This window comes from Equus quagga, chromosome 5 (assembly GCF_021613505.1).
Source record: "Equus quagga isolate Etosha38 chromosome 5, UCLA_HA_Equagga_1.0, whole genome shotgun sequence".
Classification (NCBI taxonomy): Eukaryota; Metazoa; Chordata; class Mammalia; order Perissodactyla; family Equidae; genus Equus; species Equus quagga.
In genome coordinates this window covers 32,685,645-32,711,076 of record NC_060271.1, presented here as the reverse complement: position 1 = coordinate 32,711,076, position 25,432 = coordinate 32,685,645, and the positions used below count along the sequence as shown (strand labels likewise).

Here is a 25,432-nt window from a genome sequence, read left to right as displayed (position 1 = left end):
GGGAGGGACCAGAGGAGGGTCCCTCACCTAGCGAGGCAGGGTGGAGTTGGGGAAATGACAATTCAGCTGGGTCTGAAAGAAGATTTCCTTAAGAAAGGAGAGAGTGCACCAGGCGAAGGAAGGGCATGTGCCGAGGCCCAGAGGTGGGAGAATGCACGGCACAGTCGTGCTGTGGTCACGGGGCTCGTCACAGAGCCCAACCCTCCCAGTGCCCTGACTCTGCTCCTGCCACACAGACACCCCAAGAAGGGGCCTCCCCTGGCGCTGAGTGCGCTGCCTGCCAGCTTACAGGGAGGAAGCAGGAAGCCACCAGGAAATGCCCCTGCCCCACCCCTGTGCCAGGTGCCGCCAAGGCAGTGGGGGTGGCCAAGGAGGAACAGCTTTCCGGGCTGGGCCGCCCAGCAAGAAGGTCCCCAGGGGTTGAACATTATCCGCCAAGCACCGTCGGTGCCAACCGCGCCTGCGGTGTGCACGTGCCTGCCTCCTGCCCGGCTTGGTTCTCAGGTTCTCTGGCTCCCGAGTGGCCCTGCTGCTGTGGAGCACTGGGGTGTCTGTGGGCCTTTGAGGCCACACCAACCTGCTCGGGTCTGCCCTGCGGGGTCACTGACCACAGATTTCATGAATGAATCCCCTAACACAGAGTCAGGCCTATGGCAGGATGGGGGAAATGTTCCACACATTTTTGTTGACATGAGACATCACTTACAACAATGACCTCTCCCCAAACCTACCAGGTTAGGCCTTTCCATTGCTCTCCACCCATCAAAGGATTAGAAGAAAAGCCCTTCTTATGGCCAGCGAGGTGTGGTGCGATCTACCCCCACCCCCACACACACCTACACGCACCTCTCCAACCTCAGCTCCTACTGTGCTCTCCCCACTGCCTGCCACATCTGTCTCATTAGTCCTCAAACACACCAAAGCCCTTCCCACCTCAGGGCCTTTGCACTTGCTGTGTCCCCTGCTGGGGACACTGCCTCCAGATTGCTCACTCTTTCTCTTCCTCCAGTTTCTGCTCAAATGTCACCTTTACAGAGACCCACCCTGACCACATCCCAGGGCCAGAATCTGTCACCTCCCTTACCCTGCTTCAGAGCACCTCACTACCTACATTCTACCCTATATTTACTTGTTTATCTGTTAATCATCTCTCTCCCCCACCAGAACATCAGCTCCATGAAGACAGGGACTTTGCCCATTTTGCCCAGCTGTATCCCCAGCACCTCAAAGTACCTGGCACTTTAGATGCTCAATAATATTTGCTAAATTAATGGATGACTGGGGTTTACAAATGAAGAAACTGAGGCTCCAAAAGGTGACTTGCCCATAGTTACAGAGTTGGAAGAGCCAAGATTTGAAGCCAGACCCCTGGTTCCAAATCGGGGTTACCTGAGCCCTCCTCCTGCCACCTCAGGCACCTGGAGCTTTCCAGGCAGGAGGCCCGTCTCTGGGGGGACAAGAAGCTGCCTGTAGTCACTGAGGAGAGGCCTGCCCGCTGCCCAGACCAGCATCCCAGGGAGTGGGTGGGGGTCTCGGAGGCGAGCAGGGCCACAGCGCCAGCTCCAGGGCCTTGCGCAAGGCAGCCAGCCAGCCAGGCCTCGGTGACTCCGCTCCTGCTTGCTCCCGTGGGCATCGGCAACAGGAAAAAACAGGCTGGAACAGCTGCGGCCAAGGAGGCCAGCTCCCCTCGTCCCCCAGGGCTTTCCTCATCTGCTTCCTGGAGGGGGAGGAAGGAAGGGGCAGGCAGGGCCAAGCCGAGGCTGAAGATAGGCCCGCGGACAACAGAGCTGGGAATAAGAGGAAGTGCCCCCTGGCCCTTTCCTCACGACTAACATCCATTCTGGGGCACAGCAGCTCTGGGCAGGAGCACAGACACACGCGTCTGGGAAGGCTAGTTACACGAAGCTGAGCTGGCTTCCTAGGTCCTAAATGTCTTGAACACGAAGAAAAGGGCAGAGGGCAACTGTTCAGTGTTTCCCAAACTTGCTTAACTTGGAACCCTTTCTTCAATGCAGAGCTCATGGGACTAGGGGTCCACAGAAGACAGTTTGGGAACACCCACCCTAAATGTACACCTTTCCCTCAGCTAGCTGCCAACTAGCTCTCCCTCGGGAACACTTCACACGTAAGATGCAGCCCACCACCACCACAGCGGTTTTGAAAAGGGGGTTCTTGAAGACAGAAAAGCCCCAAGGTCCCATGGGGGAAGCACTGATGGAGGAAAAGCAGGCCAGGTGACAGGCTCCTGGTGGCACGAAGGGTATGTTCTCACCTCAGGGTGAAACCCTGTCAGTCTGAGGATGCCCAGACAGGAGCTGCCCCTCCCCTCCCTGGCTGTGGCCAGCCCTCAGGTGACGAGTCCCAGTGCCTGGTCACTCCCAGTCCCCCAGGACCACGCAGAAGGTCCGAGGGTACCGGGTCCTGGCGAGGGAAGAAGCTGAGTGGGCCACGGGAGCACTTGCTGCCGAGTGCAGAGTGGGGCTGGCGACGGCTGGGGCCGGGGGAGGAAGGGGCTGGTGCTCTCCCAGGCAGGAGGGGGGCTGAGAGTCTGAGACAAGAGTCTGAGACGGGGTTCCAGCCACAGGCAAGTCCCTTCCCCTCCCTGGGCCTCAGGCTGCCTCCATCAAATGACGAAGCAGCCTGGATCACTGGTTTCCAGTCTGTCCTCAGCGCCTTGGGGCCCACTTTAGAGGGGGTGGGGAGGGGGAAGGAAGAGTTTGGGCCCCCTCCCTCAAATACTCGCTTCAATAAAAACAAATCCACCTTTTTCCATTTTATATTCTGACCTTCTACATAATACGTCTGGTTGAGCCCCTGGTTAGCTGTGAGGCCGGGAGCAAGTCGCTTCACGTCTCTGTGCCTCTGTTTCCCCATCTGTAAAGTGGGCATGATAATTCATGTTCGTAGTGTCTAACTCCTAGGGCTGTCATGAGGATTAAATAAAAATGCAAAATGCCACAAATAGCACTAGCACATGGTGAATGCTCTGTTTGCTGTTATTTATCAAAATATTACAGTATTTAGTCAAAACTATTATTTTGATTGAAATAAGGGTTTCACTCCTTAATAATAAGTTAGAAAGCTCTCAACTTAGATGACTAAAGCCTTAGATCTTAAAGCCTTCGGGCTTTAACACTTCAGGACACTGAAATCCTGAAACGTCAGGATTCTACAATTGCAAGCTGTGACTTCCACCAGCAAAGAGGGTGGGGCTAGCGAGGGAATCACAAAGTCGGAACCAAGCCTGAAGGATCAGACTGCTGGGAACTGACCAGCAAAGGGTTATCATCATCATCATCATCATCATCATCATCATGGTTTATCTCTTTATACCCCACCCCACTCCAGAAAGACTCAAAGCAGCTTACAAAGATGCACACGTTAATAGCAAGAGAAAATTCACTAAATATACATTAAAAAAATTCAGGTAGGGTAGACAGAGGGAGCCCGGAGTGAGGCAAGCAGACAGAAAGCACGGGCTGAATTCTGGAGACCTGGGAGAGCGACAACTCATCCGTCGCTGAGCTTTCCGGGGCCAATGAGAGGAAGGAAACCTGACCAGTGCCCGGATTCCACGTCCCATGAGGTAAAAACAAACCCGTTGCTTAGAAGAAGCACAACTATTCTGATACTAACAGCAGGGAACATCCCGAGGGAAGAGGTTTGTCTGGTGCCCTTCTGTGCCTTTGCCAGTGGGGCTGGCATCCCCTCAGAGTCCACTGACCATGACCTTTTGAGGCTGAAGCCAGGGGCAGAGGCTACAGCGATCAAAGATCCAGGAGGCTGGAATGCCGGTCCAGGAGCGCCCCCAGCATCCTTGGTCTGGACAGGATTACCCATCCCTCCCCAAGCCTGAACACAGCCAGAGCCCAAAATAGCCAGAGCAGGAGAGGGTGCCAGGAGGCCCTGGGAGGGGACCTGGCGAGGCCGCCCACGGTGGAGGGTCCGGTGGGCCAATGCACACACATCCCTGGCGCACAAAGGAGCACCTTCACTTGGGCACATGGCCCTCCCTGGGAGTCCCCCACCCGACAGGTTCCCCCCTCAGCAGCACGTTGCTCACGCAGAATCCAGGCAGCTGCTCCACCCTTCCCACAAGGCGGGCCTTCCTGCAGGAGCCAAATGGAAAAGTCTTCACGGAATTACCACCCCTACCATATAGGGAAGCGCCCGAAGACCTCCTCCCGCCCCACCTCCAAGATCAGCCTCCCTCAAGATCCTCCTGGGTCCCCCAGCCGCAGGCCAAGACAATAGGGGTTATTCTGGGCTGCATGGGGGTATTTAAAGCTCTGGCTGAGCCTCACCCCAGGGGAACAAGAGGCCTTGACCTCGGCAAGACCTTCCTGAAATTGTTGCTGCCCAGACTGTGGTGGCTGGTCCCCTACTCTCTGCATCCCCACCTCTCCTGCTAAGCCCTGAGGCCCTGAGGGATGCAGCACCAGTGCCTCCTCCTCCAGGAAGCCCCTAGGGCCGCTGCCAAAGACCCTCAGAAGAGCTGGGTCCTGGCCCCTGCTCTGCCTCCAATCTTCTCAGCCCAGTTTTCTCATCTGCAAAATGAGGATAATAATAATACCAGGGTGTGTGTAAGCGCCTGGAGGCCTCTGTGGTTGAGATGAAGTCGTGTCTCTCTAGCCACGGCACGGGGTATAAGCAGGGACAGGAATTTCGTCTGTTTTGTCACTGCTCTTTTTCTAGCACCTGGCACATAGTAGGTGCCAAATATTTATTGACTGATATAAATTTTCATGACATGTGTCTGTAACCCCACAGAACACCCACGGTGCTGGGCGCACAGGCAGCTAATATTCTTTGATGATAATATTGCCAGACCTCATTTCGGGTGCTCAGAACATGCCAGGCCTTACGCTAAGTACTGTACATTGATTATCTCATTTAATTTGCTCAACAATCCCAAGAGGTAGGTACTATTATTATCTTATTTCACAAGCAAGAAAATAAGAATTCCACTCCAGGTGGTTAAGGAGCTGGTCTGGGACCCTAAAACTAGTAAGTGGCCAAGGTGGGAGTTAAATCCAGGAACCCCAAAGTCTCTGTCATCCTGCACAAACACACCCCGAAGAAAGGCAGCGGCCTGAACACTGAGCTGGGAGCCAGGAGCCTGAATTCAGCCACTCAGTAGCTGTGCAACTTCAAGCAAGTCACTTAGCTTCTCTGATCTGTCTTCTCTTCCATTAAAACAGGGGCACTAATTCCTATTTCTGGTATCATTAATAGGATCAAAGGAACTAAGGGATGTGACCGTGTCCCCTATATTAGCTCCAACCCCTCCCCAGGGGCAGTGGCCATGAAGGATGGTGGGAAGATGTCTTGGGGGTTGGGGGTGCCCAGAGCTGGCTCTGGAACAAAGCTCAGCAGCTGCTGACAACAGCTGGTAGGAGTTCTGGGCCTGGCCCAAGCAGGGGGAGAAGGGGCGGGCTGAGAAGTCACCTCTGGCCCTCCCCTGTCACCCTTCCCTGCTGACAGCTGCTGGGGCCTCAGGGCCAAGGGCCCCACAGCAGGAGGCGGGTGGGAGCAGGCTCGCTGGGGTCATCTCAGTCCTTATGCTGTCAAGTGCTCAAATCCCAGGGAGCCTGGCCCCGCTGGGCCCACTGGCCAGGACACAGGCCTCGCTGCCCCACCCACAGCCCTTTACCCAGTTCCTGGGGAAATCTGAGTGAGGGTGGAGGGGCTGGAGCAAAGGTCTGTGGGCCGAACATGCCTTGCCTAGAGGCTGGGCGGCCCCAGAGACCCTGGGGGGAGGTGGACGGGCTGGGCTGGGTGGCTGAGAAGGGGGTCCTAGGAGAGGCCTTGTGGTTTACCCGGCAAATGGCGGGGATGGCAGGCCCTTCAGGCAGCCTTCCTGAAGCCTGTGAACTTGGCCTTGCCTGGCCCCACCCCGGGCCCCTCTCAGCCCCCTCAGCTCCACTCCCAGCTCAGTGCCAATCCTTCCAGTCTGCTCCAGCCCACGCAGCGCTCGCTCCTCTGAACTCTTGCACACCCATAATTACCACTGACCATATTTTCCAAAGCAAACATAGAGAAACAGTTTAACAAAGGATTCCCAGGCCACTTCCGGGTGTCAGAGGCAGCCTGGGAGATGTAGTTTGGATGTACAGGTATTCAAATTCTGGGACATGTTCACAGCTTTGGGGGAAGACTATTACTTCTATTTTATTAATAAGTCAAAGCCATCCTAGGAAATGTGTGTTGGCCACATGCCACCTCACACTACTTGGAGATGACTGGACACTGTAGCCTGGCAACTTCCTAGCTGTGGAGCCGTGGGCAAATCACTTGACCTCTCTGAGCCTCTGGTTCCTCATCTATAAAATGCGAATAAAAATGGTCCCCTCACAAGGCTGCTGTGAAGATTCAACAGGACAGCCTGAGAGCCTAACCCAGTGCCTGGCACTGCCTAGGTCTGAGTGTCACTTCTTCTCTTTCCTCCCCTCCCATCCCACCCATCCAAGAGTTCACAGGCCAAGAGAGTGAGCTCTCCAGAAACCCCCATGGAGAATGATTTGTGCTCTGCCCCCTCCCAGGCTAAGTTCAGCTCAAGAGAAACCAATCTGCAGACAGCTGGGACAGGTTCCTGGATCCTGGGCTCTCAGGGCCGGAAGGGATCACCTGGCCCAACACCCTCCCTTATCAGAAGGGGAAACCGAGGCCAACAGAAGGGAAGTAAGGACATCAAGGAGGACCCACCAGCATTGGAGATCCCGAGATCAAAGCCCATCTGTGACACTGGCTGCCCACTGGGCAACTTCACCCCATCGAGCTTCCTTTTAGGGCCCCTCCCTCGCTGCCCCTCGTTGTCATAAGGACCGGTTGGATTACGAATGCAGGGTGCAGAGAGCTGTGCGGGGTACTTGAAGAGGATGTGGCAGCTCGAAGAACAGAGGAAGGAGTCTCCCAGCACATCGATGGCAGAGGCAGACCCAGGACCAGGTCTCCCGGCTCCTAACACCGGGTCCTTCACCTTCCACCATGTCGCCTCCTTTCCCAAGGAGTTCCTGAGGACTCTGGGAGGGTGGCATTAGGCTGGGTCTTTGTCGGGGGCTGACCAGGGCCTGAGACCCCAGTCTCAACTTCTGGGACTTGGAGCTCGTTCCTCCGGCCCATCCTAAGCCCCAGGCAGACAGGCCCAGCCGAGCAGGAAGGGCTGGCGAGCGAGGGGAGCGTGTCCTTGGCAGGGAGAACTCACCTCCCAGGGACTCAGGTTACCGGAAATGGTAAATCTCCTGCTGCCTGCCACCTCAGACCAGGAATGTCTGCGGCTGAGGGAACACCCTGTCCACCTGGCCTCAGACAGCCCAGGACAGCTGGGGACCGGGCCACCCTCTGCTCCCTGCCCCACCCTGGGGTCTTGGGTTGGTCTCTGGGGCTCTCCAGCCACAGGGTCCTGTCATTCTGGGACAGTGGGAGCCGTCATAACTGACTGATCACAGGAGGAGAAGAGAGGGCTGGAAGGGAGACCCCAAAAAGATGGAGAGCCACGCTTAAATCCGACCCATTCAATCCTGTCAAACATGGATTCTGAGCCTCAAGTTTGGGCGAAGGCGCTGATCTCGTTAACCCAACGCAGAAGGTGGCACGGTGTAAGCTGCGGGGCAGAACTGGCCGGGCTGGCAGGGGCTATGCCGCTTCCCAGCTGGGTGGCTTTGGGCAAGTCACAGCAGCACCTCCCGCCCCTCAGCTCTGATACGGAAGTGACAAGGCTGTGACGGGGAGGCTGAAACTCATGGCGCTGAGCCGTGAGTGCCCAGCACAGGGCCAGCACACAGTCAGGGCCCAGTAAACAGCTGTCAGGTACTGGGAGGTACTGGGAAGAAGGGAGAATAACCAATAGTTGTTACGAGAGCGGGTACTATGAACCAGGCATGTTCTCTGCCCTCACGGAGCCAACCTTCTACTTGGAGCCGACTGGATCATAAACTAGCGCTTGTTAAATGACGGGAGCGCTTAAAAGAAAAACAGCAGGGTGAGGGGGACAGGGAGTGGCTAGGTGGGGGCTGCTATTTCACACAAGTCATCAGGGAAGGTGACACTTATAGACGCATGACAGAAGTTGGTGCATTCGAGGAGGAGGAGGACTCTAGGCACAGGGAACAGCAACTGTAAAGGCCCCGAGGCAGGAATATCTTTGGAATGTTCTAGAAACAGCCAGGAGGCCAGCTATCTAACCCTCCTAACTGCCCTGAGAGTGAGGTATAATTATCCCCATTCCTCAGATGAGGAACGTGAGGCTGAGAGGCTTGGTCATGGAAGGAGTAAGTGGCAGGGCCAGAATTCCAACCCTCCCTCTCAGCAAAGTGTCCAGGGGCTACTGTTCTCAGAACTCCCATGGGGAGGGACAGAACAGGAGAAAAGTACATAAGGTGTTTGAGTCAGACATCTGATTCCTCCAGACCGGCTGTGTGATCTCAGACAAGCGACATGTCCTTGCTGGGCCTCCACGTCCTCAGTACTCAGGGAGGATGATGTTCCTTCGTCCACCTCCTGGTTGATGATGGAGGGGGGACTATGATGCTGGGAGGTGACCTTGAGCTTCTTTGGCCATCTCAGACCCAAGGCTCCTTCTCGGACAGGTGTGAATGCTGCATGCAGATCCTAACAACCTGAACCGCCCCGGGTGACCTCCTGCCTGGCTCCCAGCAGTGTGCACCCTGCCTACGCCTGCCTGGGTCTAATCCCTACTCAGCACCCAGGCCCTAGCCACAGCCAAGAATCTGAGCTGCACTCCAGCTCCAGGTGTCAGACGTGCCCCTCACCCCCAGGACGCTGGACCCAGCCCAGGAACAGCTCCTGGTGCTTCTGACCAGGCAGAGGCCCACAACCAGCCTTTGCAACCAGGGGCGCCACAGCAGGCCAGCCTTTGTGGGCACCGAGCCAGACCCTGAGGACCGGCCAAGTGCAAACAGCATGCTTGGCGCCCAGATACGGGCGCGTTGGAGCGGGCAGGCTGCCCACTGCCCCCGTCACAACAAACCATCTTCTCCGCCCTGCTGAGAGGGGCCCCGACAGCCGGCACCTCCGCAGGGAGCTGGGACTTCCAAGGGAGGCCTCCGCCCCGACTCCAGTCCTCGGGGGTGGGCAGTAGGGATCTCGGAGGCTGGACGCAGAGATCCTAGATGCCAGCAGCTGAGCAGGGAGATAAGCAGAGGCAGGCTGGGGGCGTGGGGGGGAATGAAGGGAGGAAAGGGGAGCTGCATGGAGCCAAGTCAGGGCTTTTTTACATTAGGGGTGGAGTCAGGAGAGGGGAGAGGGAGACCGCCCCAGCTGCTGAGAGAAAGCAGGCAGTGTGGCGAGAGGGCCAATCCTGTCTGCCTCCACTGAGGCCTGGGGGTCTCTCAGGCCTCTGCAGACAGAGGCTTCCAAACTGAGACAGGGAACCAGCAATAAAGACAAAGCCACTCCTTACTGAGTGCACACAGCTCTTCCCACGCACCAGGGCCGTCCAGCAGAACTTTGTGCAGTGACGAAAATGTTCTATATCTACATTGTCCAATAAGGTAGCTGATAGCCACCGGTGGCTACTGAGTCCTTGAAATTGGCTAGTGCAAGAGAGAAACTGAATTTTTTTTTTTTTTTGGAGGAAGATTAGCCCTGAGCTAACTACTGCCAATCCTCCTCTTTTTGTTGAGGAAGACTGGCCCTGAGCTAATCCATGTCCATCATCCTCCACTTTATATGTGGGACGCCTACCACAGCATGGCTTGCCAAGCAGTACCATGTCCGTACCCGGGATCCAAACTGGCGAACCCCGGGCCGCCGAGAAGGGGAACATGCACACTTAACCCCTGTGCCACTGGGCCGGCCCTGAGAAACTGAATTTCTATTTTAAATTTTTTAATTTAATTTTATTTAATCAAACTTAAATTTGAATAGTCACATGTGGCCAATGGCTACCATACTGGACAGCGCAGATTACACCATCACCATTCCTTAAACCAAGCCTGGACGTAGAGCTGTCTCCATTTTACAAAGAAGGGAATTGAGGCTTGCCCAAGGCCACAAAGCTGGTACGCCGGAGAGGTGAAATCAGAACCCAGGCCTGGCCCCTCCACTCTGCTCCCACCCAGAGGTATTGTCAACGCTGGAGAAGACAAACGGAAATCGACATGTGTGGGCAATAAGGCTGCCCAGTTAATCAAGACATCAAGTCTCTTGTTTTTGGCCCGAATTCTGTCGGCTACACCGGTTATCACACACTGACCAGAAGCTCGGACAGGCCATTTATAAAAGTCTTTGATTTCTTGACATGAGGAAAGGGCAGAATGATGACAGAGTAATTCCAGCTGCTGGAGGAGCCAAGTCTTTGAGAACACTGGGAATCTTCACTAACAAGAAAGCTGGGCTTGACTTACTTGCTTCATCACCCCAGACGCCACGAAGCCCCCAAGGCTCCTGGGAACTGGGGGACACTCTCTCGGGAACACAGGGCACATTTTCCTGCCTCTGGGCCTTTATGTATGCTGTTCCCTCCTCCTAGAATGCTGTTCCTATGCCTCCCAATCTAATCTACTCATCCATCCTTCAAGGCCTGGCTCAACTACGATCTCCACTCTGAAGTCTTCCTGGACGCCCAAGAAAGACATCTTTCTCCCCCGTATATCCACAGGACTTAATTTGTACCTCTTAGAGGACTAGAGATTTGGGCCTCATTATAGCCACTTGAGCAAATGTCTCCACTCTCCTGCTGGACCCAAAGCTCCTTGGGGGCAAACACCATGTTTGGTTTTTTTCATATTTTATACATATATTTATAGTTTAACCTTTAGATAATTCCCAAGGCCGAGTGGCAGCTAGTGGATAATATACAAATATTTACTAAATCGAATTGAATGATAATAGTGGCTTAGAAGTCTGGGGACTCGATTTCTTACAGCTCTGCCCCAACCTCCTATGATCCTGGCAGGTGAGTCCCTTTCCTGCTTTGGACTTCAGTTTGTACATCTGTCAAATGGGGACAGTGATGGTACCCGCCTTGCTGGGAGACTATTTGTACTTATTATATTTATTTAACAAACTCTATGGGGCTGGCCCCGTGGCCGAGTGGTTAAGTTCGCGCGCTCCGCTGCAGGCGGCCCAGTGTTTCGTTGGTTCGAATCCTGGGCGCGGACATGGCACTGCTCATCAAACCACGCTGAGGCAGCGTCCCACATACCACAACTAGAAGAACCCACAACGAAGAATACACAACTATGTACCGGGGGGCTTTGGGGAGAAAAAGGAAAAAATAAAAAAATAAAAATAAAAATAAAAAATAAATAAACAAAAAAAATAAAAAACAAACACTACGTGCAGGCACTTGAAAATATTATCTTCATAACAGCCCCATAAGATAGGTATTGTTATTACCCTCCCCATTTTATACAGGAGGAAACTGATAGTGAAATTAAATAGGTAAAGGAGAGAATGCAAGTCAAGTGTTCAGCACAGGGTGTGGCACACGGTAAGTGCTAAGTAAAGTGTAGTAACATTTTTTTTTCGGTATAATGAAGAGTCTTTGCAATTGGGGGAAACTTAGGATACTTCCCCAGGGCTGGGCATATAGCAGGTGTTCTTCAAAATACTTGCTGCCAGACTGACTTGGTCCCAAATGTACCAGTGATGGGTGGGGTGACTCTAAGCCCAGGACAGCCCCTGCTCTGACTCCCCTCTCCCCGACCTGCTGGGCAGTGGCTGCTGTCTGAACCACAGGCCACGGCAGTGGAGAACCCCTTTCCTGCCCCATCTTTCTCCAAGGACAGTAGGTGTGGAATGACTTGGGGGAGGTGGCTTCCATCCAGCTGTGCTGATCCCATGGGGGAATGGAGAGAAGACAGTGTGATCAAGTCTCAAAGGGAGGGACACTATTGACTTTCTCCAGTCCTGCCAGGGGCTCCGATATCCCATTCCTTTCCCCGACCTCAGTTCAGAGCAAAAGAAGGCAAGAAGAGGCAGAAGTTGGGAAGAGAACCAACATTGATGGAGTTTCTATGATGGCCATCTCTCCATGCCTCAGTTGTCACAAGTCAAATGACAATAACTCCTACATCACGGGGGTGGTTTTCAAGATAAAATGAGACAATGTATGTGGAGCAGAGCTGCTCCCGCTTTGACGTGTACAGGAATCTCCTGTGGATCTTGTTAGCGAGCAGAATCTGATTCAGTAGGTCTGGGTGGGGCCTGAGACTCGGCATTTCTTACAAGCTCCCAGGTGAGGCCCAAGCTGCCGGTGCCTGGACCACCCCTGAGTCGGAACAGTGCCTTGCACACAGTAGCCCTCAATAAAAGTTAGCAAAGCTTTTTCTTCCAGAGATTTAATCCTTAAGCAACATCCCTAGGGGGCTGGAACCGTTATTTCACCACTGACACTACCGAGGTCCAGTGGGGTGGAATGACTTGCCCAAGCACAGAAGGCTAGAAAGAGGCAGAAGCAGGACTTGAGGCCAAGTGTGCAGACCCATCCTTCCCACGCATCACACCACCCCAAGCCCCACCCGCCTGGAGCGGCAGCCAGAGGCACAGGGCTGAGGCCACACCAGCCCCGCTCCTCAGCCCCATCACCAGCCCCTGCTGGGCCAGCTGGGCCTCCAGGAACAGGCCCAGCCTTCCTGCAAAGAGGCCCTGGGCCATCATCTCCACTCCCCCAGCGGCAGCTTCCAGCGGCCTCCCCTCCATCGCCTTATAAAGCGGCCTGAGCTGCTCTGTTCGTTTAATTTTATATGGAGTGAACCGACCGTCCTCTTCCTGTAGCCTCGGCCCCACGGCTTCACACATTCCTTCTGGAGCAACATTCCCTAATTTAACCACAGCCCCTGCTCTCCAGGGCTCTCAAAATAGCAGCTGCCAGTGGGGGAAAATGCCCTAATGTTATCAAAATAAACGATTCTCCCTCCTCCCCTACTCTGGCCCTGTACCAACCTCAGGACGCAGCCCAGGGAGGAACCAGGGCTGGGAGGGCTGAGGTGGGCTTCGGGTAGGCTGGGAGATCCCCCCAAAGCCCTGTTCTCTCCATCCTTCCAGCCCTCTCACGTAGGTCCTCTTCATACTCGTTCCTGGGATCTCCCCAGGGACCCTTTCCCCCTAAATCCTCCAGCTGGTCCCATGGGCCACCATTGCCCTGGTTACCCAAGACTAGGATTCAACCTTCACTTTCTCCCAATAACAAAAACTATAACAGTAATAATCGCTACCATTATCCAGGTATTAATTATGAACTAAATACTTCCCACACCTTGGCTCACTGACACCTGCAAAGCAGGGATCAGTATTCTCTTGTTTCAGGAAATGGGTGTTCAGACAGGTGAAGTGACTTGCCCAGGGTCACACAGCCTGGAAATGGCAGAGTTGGGGTCGGAACCCAAGCCCAGCTGTCCCAAAGCCATAACCAACACACCCCCTTCTAGCTGGGACTTCTCGACAGGGTGTGAGCCCAGGAGAGGAGGAGCAAAGAGTTTTTTGCGCTCGAAAGGGCTTGCTCACCTGGAGTATTATTGTAGGGTTTGCTCACATGGCTGGCGCCAAACCACAAGGGCCGTTTATACCCTAGCTCATATTTAACCCAGATCCGTGGGCCCTAAGTCTGTCCCCAGGACCCCAGGGGCACAGGCTGCCTGTCAATCTGTGACTCCAAGCCCCTAGTCCCCGTTCCCCCTCCCATGTGCCCCAGAGCAGGGCTGCCACATTAAAGCAGGGAACACCCAGGTGCTGACATACCTCGGGTGCAGCCAGTGGCGAAGGAGCTGGGCGGGTGGGCCTCCCCATCCCCTGCTCTCCTGGGGCCCAGAGTAATCATTAACGGGGCAGAGCCAGAGAAGACAGCCTAGGCCACATTCCCAGCCACACAGCTGGGCTGCTGTGGCCTCTGGCATGGGAGAGGGGCAGCTTGGACCACCTGGCCAACTCAGGCTGGCCGGGAAGGCCTAACCTGGTATCACCAGGGCAGGTGGCCCAGCAGGTGCCTGAGGGCACTTACACAGCGTCTGGGCCCTCTTCAGTCACCCTTCCTACCTTACTCCCCTGGCAACATTACGAAGACCCGTAAGTGGTAGACAGGAGGATGGACCCTGGGGCTTGGGGCCTTCTCAAAGTTGTAGCCGGGGGGAGGCTAGGCAGAACAAAATCGAGCCCCTTGGTTTACCTAGGACCAAGTACCAGGGGCAGTCTTGAAAGCAGGGGGGAAAGTCACAAAATAATAGTTCCTGTTATTTATCAACTGCCTCTTCCGGCTGTAGGAGATTTACATGAATTCTAATCTTCACCAAAACCCTGCAAAGGAGCTATTACCATTCCCAGCTGACACATGAGGCTCAGGGAGGTGAAGCCACCAGCCCAGGGTTACACAGCAATAAGTGATAGAGCTAGGAGAAGACTCAGGGCTGTTCCTCCTGCCCATGGCACTATTTCAAAGTACAACCTGCAGAATTAACTGATGGGGGTGCTAACAGGTCACAGAAAGGAGCCTCTGAGCCCTGGCCAGAAACCCCAGGGCTGAGTGGGGTAGTGAGAGTGGGGGTGGCAGGAAGGGTGTCCCCCAATCTGCATGTGCCAGGTAATGGTGGCTCTGGGGCTTCCAGCACCTGTCAGGGCAAGAGCTGGGCCTTCTGTGAGATGGCAGCTGGGTGGGAAGGGGCATTGGAGGCCTGCAGGAGGTGGGGCCCATGAGTGTTGAAGGGAGGAGGGTCCTGGAACCCCTCCCCCAGGGGTCACGTTCTCCATCCTCCTCCCACTTAGAGAATTCCCTTCAATTGCTCAGGTGAAACCAAGGTGAGGCCCAGGCAGGCCGAAAGCTTTGATCTTATCACACATTCCTGCCCCAGCGTCCCTGTCCCCTCTCCCCACCTCTTCCCACCTACCTCTTCCCCCCACCAAGAGGTGGGAAATCAGGCCAATTTAACCCTTTCCTTCAAGTCAGATCCAGCCTGAGCTGATCCCTGCCTCCCTCCAGCTCCCATAGGAGGGTGGGGAGAGAGAGAAGAGGAAGGAAAGCAGAAAGCAGGAGCTGAATGCCTTCTCCCCTCTTTTGACTCGCTGTGCCACAGAACCCCAAACCTGAGCTCCACAGGCAGCTTCCATGTCTCCTAAATTAAAATAACCAGACTCAGTATAAATAGCCCTCGCTATTTCCCACATCCATGAGCTCATCTGAGACCCACGATAAAATTGGGCTGCTCTCCTCTCCACCCCGGCGGGTCTTCTCCTCTGCCCCAGCCCAGGGGAAGCAGTCTCCCCAGGTCCCCTCTTCCCATAAGCTAGGGGAACAAACTGTGGCAATAACTAGAATAACAAATGGGGGCTGAGACAAAGTCTCAGCTATCTCCCAGAGGTTGAGCGGCCCTGGAAACCAGCTCTAAAGGTCTTAGAAGACTCTTCCTTGAATGCAGCCTGCTTCCCCACCTCCCTCTCTATTGACTCATCTACCACCCAGCGTGCCTCCCCTATCAGACAAGAAGCTCCTTCGACCCATGCTTGGTGTTTGTACCTATCACAGGGCTGGGCACAGAGCTGGCACTCCATAAATGTTTGCTGAATGAATGAATGGTCTTATTTTGCATTTGGGAAAACTAAGCTCAGAGAAGTTAAATGACTTGCCCTAGATCACACAGCAGGGCCAGGAGGAGTACAGGGATCTTGTCTAATGCTCACTTGCTAAACACACTTTCACAAGTCCCCTGGATGTCAGTTCAGTGGCAGGTGCCCAAGGGGCACAGAGGTGAACTGATGTGGGCAGATCATTGCAGGGGTGATTCCAGGTCCAATCAGGAGGACAGGCTAGACTTCAAGCTCTAAGGGAGCAGGGAGCCATCTCCTTCATCTGCTTCCCTAGCCCAGGGCCTGGCACTTGCATGCTGGTAGCGTCAATGAAGAAAGACGTGGGATCGGTAAGATGGTGGGCTTCGCAAGGTGGCTACTGCCCCAGGCCCCAGAGAATGGAAGACCACCAACTCCTGAGGGGAAGCTAGTGGTTTTCTCCAAGAACTCAACATCGTTTTCCTCTGAGTTGGCAGGTGGCCAGAGAGCAAGAAAGGAACCCATTCTGTGGGTAGGAAGAATGAGGCCCAGGGAAGAGTGTCGGTAGCTGGCTGGCAACCAAGTGGAGGCCCAGGCATTGACCTCTTGCCTCCTGGTCTGGGCAGGTACAGGGCAGGGGACTGGAATGGATGTCACCTCGGCTATCTTGGTGACTTCCTCTCATTCTTTCCCCAGTGTTAATGACTCCAGCAGCAGGCCAGGGACTTCCTGCTCACACATTTGACAACAATGTGAATTTAGGGACCATGTGGACGATTTCTGGACCCCTGCCCCGGACGCCTTCCTCCCCCACCAGTCAAACCTCCTTGCTTTTTAAGGCCCACTTCCTCCAGAAAGTCTTTCCAGATAACTCATGCCAAGTGGATCCTTCCCTTCCCTGGCAATCTTCTGTCGTCTGGACCTTGAATTGTGCTGGGTACGTATGGTTCATGAGTCCTGCCTCCCCAACAAGACCCAGAGCTTCTGGAGGAGGGACCAGGCCTCTAACTTCTCCCAGGAGGACTAACAGAGCTGGACTTGGCTCCCACCCTCCTCTGCACCTGGCTGTGTGATCTTGGGCAAGTCACTGCTCTCCTCTGAACTGTTTCTCATCTGGGAAATGGAGACACAATTCCAACTACACAGGAGAGTTAATAACACAGATAAAACACTTAGCACGCTGTCTGGCACACAGCAGGTCCTCGGCAAGGAACGAGAGAATCAACGAATGGACGGATGGATGGATGAATTCTCGACTCCTCCAATGCACAGGGATGTTCAAATGACACAGTCTAGGATTTGTATGCAGATTCCACCTCCCAGGTGGGCCATGTGCTTCTGTGCCTCCTATTTCACCTAGGCCCCCAGAAGTGAGGTGGGCACAGGGCTGGCTCAGAGCAGGCCCCACTCAGCAAAACTCCACTGAACTCCAAACAGGGCAGGCCCTAGAGGCCCTACAGAGAGCTTGAGATCTGACTGCTCAAGGGTCTCCCAAGGGTCTCAATCCCAGGAAAACCCAAATCCATCTCCCTAGGGAATATTATCACTAAGTTGAGATGGAGGCCAAGGGGCAAAAGGTCCCCAGCTCTGAGGAGTAGAAGCTGGATAAGCCCACAGGGCAGATCAGCAGCTTGCTGTACCCTCTGCCAAAGTCAGCCCAGTCCCCCTCCTCCAGGCAGCCTGTCCTGACTATGCCAGTCCTCCCAGATTGTCCTCTCTCTCCACTCAACAAGCTGGAGCTACTGGGGAAGGGATGACAGCTTTGGAGTCAGACAACCTGGGCACTTCTCCCAGCTGTGCCATGTCCTGGATGGTTGACTTGGGCCAGCCATGTCCCCTCTCTGTGCCTCAGTTTCCCCTGTAAAATGGAGATAATAATGCCAACCTCAAAAGATTGCTTTGAGCATTATATGGGATAATGCCCAGAGAGAACTCTGTGTGAGGCTTGGCTCAAGAGAGGGTGGTGATTTTAATCAAGGCATGAGCCCTCACTGAGCCCCGGCTGACAGTCTGAGTGACTGAGGTCACTGTGGAGGTCCCAGGGCAGAGAAGAGACTAGTCTGTCCTCGGGAAACTCCTGGGTCTCTGTTCCTTTGGCCCAAGGGTCACAGGAAGGCAAATGGCAGGAGAGGGAGTAGAGCTGTTAAGTGGAAGAGGCCACTGGAGCTAGGATTTATGAGGCCAGAATTTCAGTTCAGCCAGCCAAGCGAGGGAGCCAAAAAGAGGCATGATCCCAGTTCCCAACTATTTGAAAACTGGAAACGCCAAACAAGGAGGGGGATGAGCCAGCTGGGGTGAGGATGCGAGGCCAGGACCAGGAGGTGGGGGCCAGGGCTGGCTCCTTGGGGCCAGCATGGGGAGGTGGGGGCAGGGACCTGGAGGTGGGCTGGGAAGGGGCCAGAGGCAGCTGGGAATTCCCAGCCCCACCCTAGCAGAAGCAACTGCGGGGTCACCCGAGGCCTCTGAAGTCCTCCCCATCCCCATGGACTGGGACTGGGGAAAAGATGCCCAACGTTAAAAAAATGAAACACCTGGATGTGACCCACCCTAATGGGGAAGGGGCACGTCTCCACCCAGCAGCCCAAGCCTCAGGCACAGGACAGGAGAGAGGTCACGACGCACTGGCGTCTCTTTCTCTTTGGTCCGGCTGTTTCTCTGAGAGCCCACTGGGGCCAGATTTAGAGCTGCTTGGACCCACCCACCCTGGCCAATGAGGACCCACTACAGGTCTTCCCAGGGCTCCCGAAAAAGGTCCTGCCTCCTCCAGTGTAGGCCTGAAGAAGGACGGGGCTGGGATGGGGTCCCAGGAAGCCCCCTCCACCGCTCCCCTTAAGATGCATGAACATCCTTTCTGCACCCATGGGAGTCACTTGGCCATGTCTCTTGTTGCTCAGAGCCCACCAACTGCACACATCTGGGAAGGGGACAAAGCGTCCACAGGCTCCAGCCTTTCCCAGGCCACACCCTGGGGTGTGCCCCCCTCCTTCCTCCCCTCCAGGAAGGAGCAATCGGGTGGAAGGGTGGACTCTGTCCTGCAGCTGCGGCCTCGGTGGGGGAAGGGGGCAGTGACAGATCAGATCAGTTCCATCCAGGGCTCTCAGACTGGGAAGGAGAAGCGGAGGGCACAGGATGACCCCTTTACTCGGCCATTTGTTCAACAAGCCCAGAGCGGCACTGGGTCACTGGATGGCAGCGGCTGTGATCAGGGGAAAGTGTGTCAAATGCCACGCTGGCCTTGCCCTCAGCAGGAACAAGACTAAGAGCAGCCGCTGACTGTCAAACAACTATCACATTCCAGACACCGAGTGAGGTGCATCCACTGGGTCTCATACCCACCTGGGAAACAAGCATCATGATCCCTATTTCTGACCTGAGGCTCAGAGAGATGAAGCAACTTGCCCAAGGTCACACAGCCAATTGGGGCTGAGCAGAGACATGAAGGCAGTGCCCTCTGAGCCTTGACCATAGTGCCCAGAGAAAGGGGCTCTGAGTCCAGTGAGGGCATAGACAACTGGAAGATGTCAGAGTGGGCACCCCCTCTTGTCCCACAAGCTTCAGACTCAGGAAAGAACAGTGGCTGGGAAGGACAACTCCCCTGAGTCCAGGGGCAGACGCAGCCCCTTCCCAGTCTTCAGCAAGGAGCCTGAGCACCAGCACCCTGCAATGAACGAAAGTGAGTCCCCGCCCTGATGGAGCTTCCATTCTAGAAGGGGGAAGACAGTAAATTCCATATACACACGCAAATATATAAGCCATGAGCTCAGGCTGTGGGCTCCAAAGGGATCAGCGTCTGCAGCTCCACAAATGTACACTCAGCAAGACCCCCTCGACGAAGGCGGGGCTGGGAGGGGGCTGACTGCCCAAGCTATGAGTCAGCCAGCTCTGACTCCATCCTCCGTCCATTGTCCCCTCCATCACCTGCCATTCTTCATCTTCCTCCCAAGCCTGCACCCCCTGGAGGTTCCCCATCTCAGTTAGTGGCAGCTCCATCCTTCTGGATGCTCGTGCCAAAGACGGTGGAGACACGTCTGACTCCTCTCTTTCTGTCCCACCCCACCCCAGATCCGTCAGCAAATCCTGTCAGCCCCACCTTCAACATACACTCAGGATCCAACCACTTCTTCCCACCTGCACCACCCCAGTACAAGCTCCCATCATCTCTGGCCGGGGTCACGGCCTCCTTTGCTTTTATCCTTGACCGTCCACATCCTCTTCTCCACACAGCTAATAGAGTGATCTCTCGTCTCACTCAGAAGCAAATCCAAAGTCCTTCCTACGGCCAGGGCTCTGCCGATCTCCCCTTGCCAACCTCTGACCGCATCTACCACGCTGCCCCTCACTCAGGCTGCTCCAGCCACACAGGGCTCCTTGCTTTCCATAAACATGCCAAGCACACCTCGGGGCCTTTGCACTAGCTGTTTGCCCGCCTGGAGTGCTTTCTCACACCCTTGCTTCCTTTACATGCCTTCTGTTCAAACGTTATCTACCAGAGGCCTTTCCTGAACACCCACCCCACATCACCACCACTTTTTCTTCCGAGCACTTATCCTCACCTGACATATATTTATTGTTTGCTTTCCTGCACTAGCTTCAACACGAGTTACCTGAGGGGAGGGAATTTGACTTTCTTGTTCTCTGCCGTAACCTCAGCACCTAGAACAGGGTCAGGTACTTAGAAGATGCTTAGTAAATACTTAAGTGAATTTCAAGTCTAACACACACCTGTAGGAGACTTTAGTTTACACACAATATTTAATGACATATATCATTTGTCCATTCATTCATTCAACACGCACTGCAAGCCTTTGTGCTCCAGATGGCCCCCTAAAATCCAGAGCAACAGAGAAACAGGGTGCCCTCCTCCAGGCCTCAGGGGAAGGGCTCTGGTAGGTAGCTGGGAGCTGGCCCTAAGGACACCTCAGGGGTACGAGGGATGCCCCAGGGATGCGCTCAGGTCCCTGCAGTCCTGGCACAGAGGGGCATCGAGGAAAGCAGGGGAGGGTGGGTTCTGCGAGTGGCTGAGACTTGAAGGCCGCACATTCCCAGGCCTCAAAGAGTCACCTTGTTCTCAGGGCTTCATGACGGTGCCCCTGGCCCAGCCACCCCCAGCAGCCATGAGCCACTCCCCTCTCAAGGCCGCTATTGACACGGACCCGACGCCACCAGGCTGGGCAGCGAGGCTGGCGGCTCCCCGCGAAGTGAGTTCCACACATTCTTCTGGGTTTCAGTCAGCCAGCTCTGGGCGATGGGGCGGTCAGCAGGCCCCAGCCAGGCCCTGGGAGCAGGATGGGGGCAGAAGGGCCAAAGAGGCCAAGGGCCAGGTTGGGGCAACATTCCAGCAGGGCCAGGACCCTCTGTCCAACCTCCTCCTTCCTGGCAGGAGCAAGATGAGGGGTAGGCCAGGGTGGGCCCTGGGAGCAGGGTGCCATGGGCTCAGCAGATCCTCAGGAAGCGCTGGGGAGCAGGGTCACGTTCACCACCTCCTCCTCCAGCCTGACCCCTCACAGCTGGGACTGGGCTGGGGCCGGGGGCAACAGGCCAGGGCTGGGAGTCCTTCCCGCACGCCCCAAGGGGTCTGAGGGTCCAGAACCCACATGTCTGGCCTCCCAGCGGCCTGTGAATCATCGTTCCAGATCTTTCCACACCCCCGGCGGCCCCTCCTGCCCTCCCTCCTGCGACTCTGGCCCCAAGGCCAGGCAGCCCTGAAGCCTCTGCAGACTCATCCTAACCCTGAGCCCCCAGGGAACAGCCAGGGGAACCGAGTGAGGGCTCCACGCAGGGCAGCTCGGCCACCGTCCTTTCCTGTGCTTCCCACCCAGGGCAGGGCCCAGCCGGGCCCACTCAGGCCTTAAAACGCCTGGATTAATTCAACTGTCTTTAGGGTCTCAAACATTTAATGAGCAAATTACTCAATCAACAAACCTACAAATGAACAGGTATTGACCACCCGAGACTAGACTTTAGTGTTTCTAGGCTCCCGCCAGGGCAGGCAACCCCAGAAGGCTCTGTGGACACTGAGGCACACCCATCCTGAGGGACTGTCCCTGAAGCCAGACTCCTCTCTTCCTTGCCTGAGTGGCCCCTGCACCCACTAGGACCTGAGTTCTTACTTTTGCCAACATCAGTGACAACAGTTTTATGAACACCTCCTGCCAGCAACAAGCAAGTACACAGTAGGGAGAGCGGTGAGGAGCTTCGTGTGGCTTTGAAGCCTGGCTCCTGGTACCAACAAGTAGGTGTGTGTGAGTCCGGGGCAAGTTAGCAACCTCTCCGTGCCTCAATTTCCTCTGCTTAGACAATGGGGACTATACTAGTAGCTAGAGCTCAATGCATGCAACAGATGTACTGAGTGAGCACTTTCTACCCACAGGTGCTGAGGTTCACAGCAACAGTGAACAAAACACAGAAGGTCCTGCTCTCGTGGACCTTAAGTTGGGGGTTAGGAGAGAGAGAAACAAGTGAACAAACACAACGCAGAGAGTGACAAGAAAAAAATAAAATAAAGTGAATGTTGGGCAGAGTAGTCGGGGACCTGAAGGAAATGAAGCCTAGAGGGTCACAGGGATATTTGGGGGACAAGCGTTCTCGGCAGAAGGAACAGCAGATGCAAAGGCCGTAAGGTGGCAGTGTGTTTGGCATGTTCAAGAGACAAAGATGGATGTAGCTTGAGGGAGCGAGTGAGGGGAGGGATGGCAGGAGGAGAGTCAGAGGGAGCGAGGAGGTCAGGTCTTATGGGTCTGGAGGGCTCTGTGAAGTCACAGTCAGCTTGGGTCTGACTGTGAGCTACATGGGGAGGGCGGGGAGCTTCTGAGCAGGGGGCCAACATGTGGGGATTCACTGAGAAACTCCGTGCCTGGCAGGCAGCGGGCACTATCCGCTATTTTGTCATCATCTGGCCTACCACCCTAAGACCTTCCTACCCCCTGGTCTAAGCCCTGAACCCAGGTCCCTTCTGCCACCTTCCTTCCACCGGTCTCCCAGGCCGGGCCTCAGACCCACAGATCCCAACTTGCCTGCGCTCCGCCTGAGAACAGGCCTGGGCCAAGCCAGGTGGGGGCCACAACTCCCCAGACACAGGGAGCTGGGCCTAAGGCATGGGGGTGGCCCACCACTGCCCCTTCCAGCCTCCGCCGCCCTCTGTGCAGGGGCCTGCAGCCCTCCCTCCGGAAATCCCCAGGGCATGCTCATCCCCCCCAGCAGCAGGTCTGGAGCGGGGGGGTGGGGGGGGGGGGGGGGGGCAGGGCAGCCAGTCCTGTCAAGGGGGAGCTGAGGTGACGCTGCCCCCGGGGGAAGGGGAGGCTCCTTGGTTTCCCCGCCCGCCTGCCCGCAGCAGCCTCCCCGGCGAGGAAACCCAGCCAAGGCAGGAAACAGGTATCTCGGAGACTTCCCTCCTCAGCCTGGAAAACACCGTCAGCCCCGCGGCCCCCTCAAGACTCCTGTCTCCTGGCAGGGCTGGCCCCAAGAAAGGAAGGGCTAAGGCCTGAGCAGGAAGAAAAGGGGTCAGCAGGCCAAGGCGGGCCCTGAGTCAGCCAGGCCGGGCCCCGACCCCTCACAAGCCTCCCCACCTCCTCTGAGCTGAAATCACTCCCACACTTAATCACAGACCACTGTTTCCTCTGTCTCCTGCCCCCAGTGAGGTCTGGAGCTCTCACCCTCCTCTTGTGTCCTACCCTCACCCACTCACTATCGGCTCGTGGACGTGAACTGAGGGGCAGAAGAGGTAAAGAGCAGTAGGCAAGGAGGAGCCCAAGGCTCGCTGGGGCCCTGGCTAAGAACGTGATGCCATTTAAAACACAACAAACTTCTTACCCCCATTTTACAGATGTGGAAACTGAGGCTCAGAGAGAGGAATTTGCCCTAGACCACACAGCTAAAAAACGGCAGAGCTGGGATTCAGAGTCAGGTCCGTGAGACTTCAGAGGCTGAGCTCTTTCCAGCCCTCTGCCATCCGCCTGGGGTCGGACAGCGAAGACCTCGGTGTGGTGGCTGAAGAGGCTCTAGAAACCCACAGGATTGGAGCTGCCTGTTCACCCGTCTGAGTTCTGGGAAAGCAGACAGGGCCTGTCCTTGCTCAGCCCCTTGCACCCGTGTCAGACGCACTGTGCACAGTAGGTGCTTGGCCAACATCTGCCCGATGAATGAACCCCTGAGCTCCCAGGGACTGTCCTGGAATGCTGCTCAGTGAAGATGTGATGAATGAACAAGTGAATGAGACGATGCTGCAATCTGGGAATTTGTGTGGAGATTCCTAGGGCACACAGCAAACAGCTCCACCCGCCTCCCCACTCCTGCCCCTGTCAAGCCCAAGCATCCAGGAACACCTCATGGGGGAGAGGGAGTCAGAGCCAGGGGAGGGTCAGGAAAGGAAGACATCCCATGTGCTAGGTTGGTGCCTCCTTTCTGGAAGAATAAAGATCAGTGTCTGGAGCTGCAAGTTCAGATCAAGACTGGAGAACAACAGATGGGCCTGCTGGATGTGCCGGGGTGAGAGACGGAGACAGAGGATTAAAGAGGCTGGGGAGTGGGGTAGGAGGGAGGTGTGGGTGGGTGGGGTGAGAGGTTAAGGGTCAGGTTGGGGTGGGGGTTAACCAGTGACTCAGGAGGGCAGAGGTGAGAGAGCCGGCAAGGCGAGGACAGGGAGTCAGTCACTGAGTAAACACTGGCCAGCCTAGAAAAGTCTCTCTTGGCTCTGAGAATTGGGGGACAGAGACAGGGGCCACCTAGGACCCCCTCAAAGCGGGTGCGGGCGGCTCTGTGGTTCACCACAGCAGGCCCAGCTCCCCAGATGTGCCCCCACCCACATCTGCCACCAGCTCCCTGCCCCGCCCTTCTGGAGTTCACTCAGGTCTCCTCAGCCTCTCCCAGCTAACTATGCTATGTTCCTCAGCAAGAGCCCGTCCAAGCTCAGAGCAGGGGGCGGGCTGTAGGGGCAGGCCTCCCCGCACCTTGAAGACCTGAGGAAGAGGAAACTGGGGAAACGGATCCACCGGGTGTCCACCATACAACAGGCCCGGCACCAGGCACTTTCCTGTACATTCCATCCAGTCCTGCCAACCCCCCTCCAGCCGCGCACTGTGAGGCCATGCATTCTGAGTTCCCTCTAGGCATGTGGCTGGCCTCAGAGCAGTTAACTAGCTTGCCCCAGGTCACACAGCTACTCAGTGAAGAGCAGGAGCTGATTCAAGTCCTGGGCTGGGTGACTCCAGGGCCTGTGGGTGTCCCACACAAGCCTCGGTGTGTCTAGAACAGCTCTTTACTTGTGCCTGCTCGGCTACAAGCTCCCCGAGGGGACAGACAGCATGGGAAAGTTCCAGTGAGGATTGAGAGGGTCCTCATCACTCCTGAATGCACCTTCTCCAAGATCGCACAGAAAGGGGTGCCCTCGCCCTGCCAAGTTCCCACCCTGCTAGAAGTTTCTCCACCGGGTCCCCAGGAATGGCAGGCCGGGCCATGCCTACCGCGACCTGGAGACTCGGCAACGTGGCCGGGTGACCCGCGGGCTCCCACGCGGGCCGGCCCCGCCCCCGGCCCCACGCAGGGTCCCGGGCGCCCCTCGGGACAGCCCCACGGCGGAGGGTGGCGCCAGCCTGTGCCAGCCCGGGGTCCCTGGCGGCGCCGCCGTCCCGGGCCAGAGTCGCAGCCGCGCAGCCTCGGCGCCCCCGCCAAGTTGGCAGGAGCGGCGAGCGGGGCCCCAGGCGCCCCCGGCCCCCCGCCCCGCACACTCACCGCGAGCAGCCGCCCGTGCAGCAGCAGCGCCAGCAGCAGCGCGCCCGCCGCCCGCCGCCCCATGGCCCGGCCCGCTCCGCTCCCTCGCTCGCTCGGCGCCCGCCCGCAGCCGCCCGCTCGCCGGCCTGCCGAGTCCTCGGGACGGCACCGCCCGCTCCCGCCCGCCCAGCCCCGGGGCAGACCCGGTGCCGGGCCCTCCCCCCGGCCT

The 25,432-nt window shown here is 56.2% G+C and overlaps 1 protein-coding gene across 1 annotated transcript in view; it reads right to left on the bottom strand.

Moving 5' to 3' along the window:
- Positions 1 to 25,287, bottom strand: part of HSPG2 (heparan sulfate proteoglycan 2) — a 99,238-nt gene extending 73,951 nt beyond the window's left edge. The window contains exon 1 of the mRNA XM_046661769.1: positions 25,225 to 25,287. Within this exon, the coding sequence (XP_046517725.1) occupies positions 25,225 to 25,287 (63 nt within the window). The remainder of the gene's footprint in view (positions 1 to 25,224) is intronic.
- Between the last annotated feature and the right edge of the window lie 145 nt (positions 25,288 to 25,432).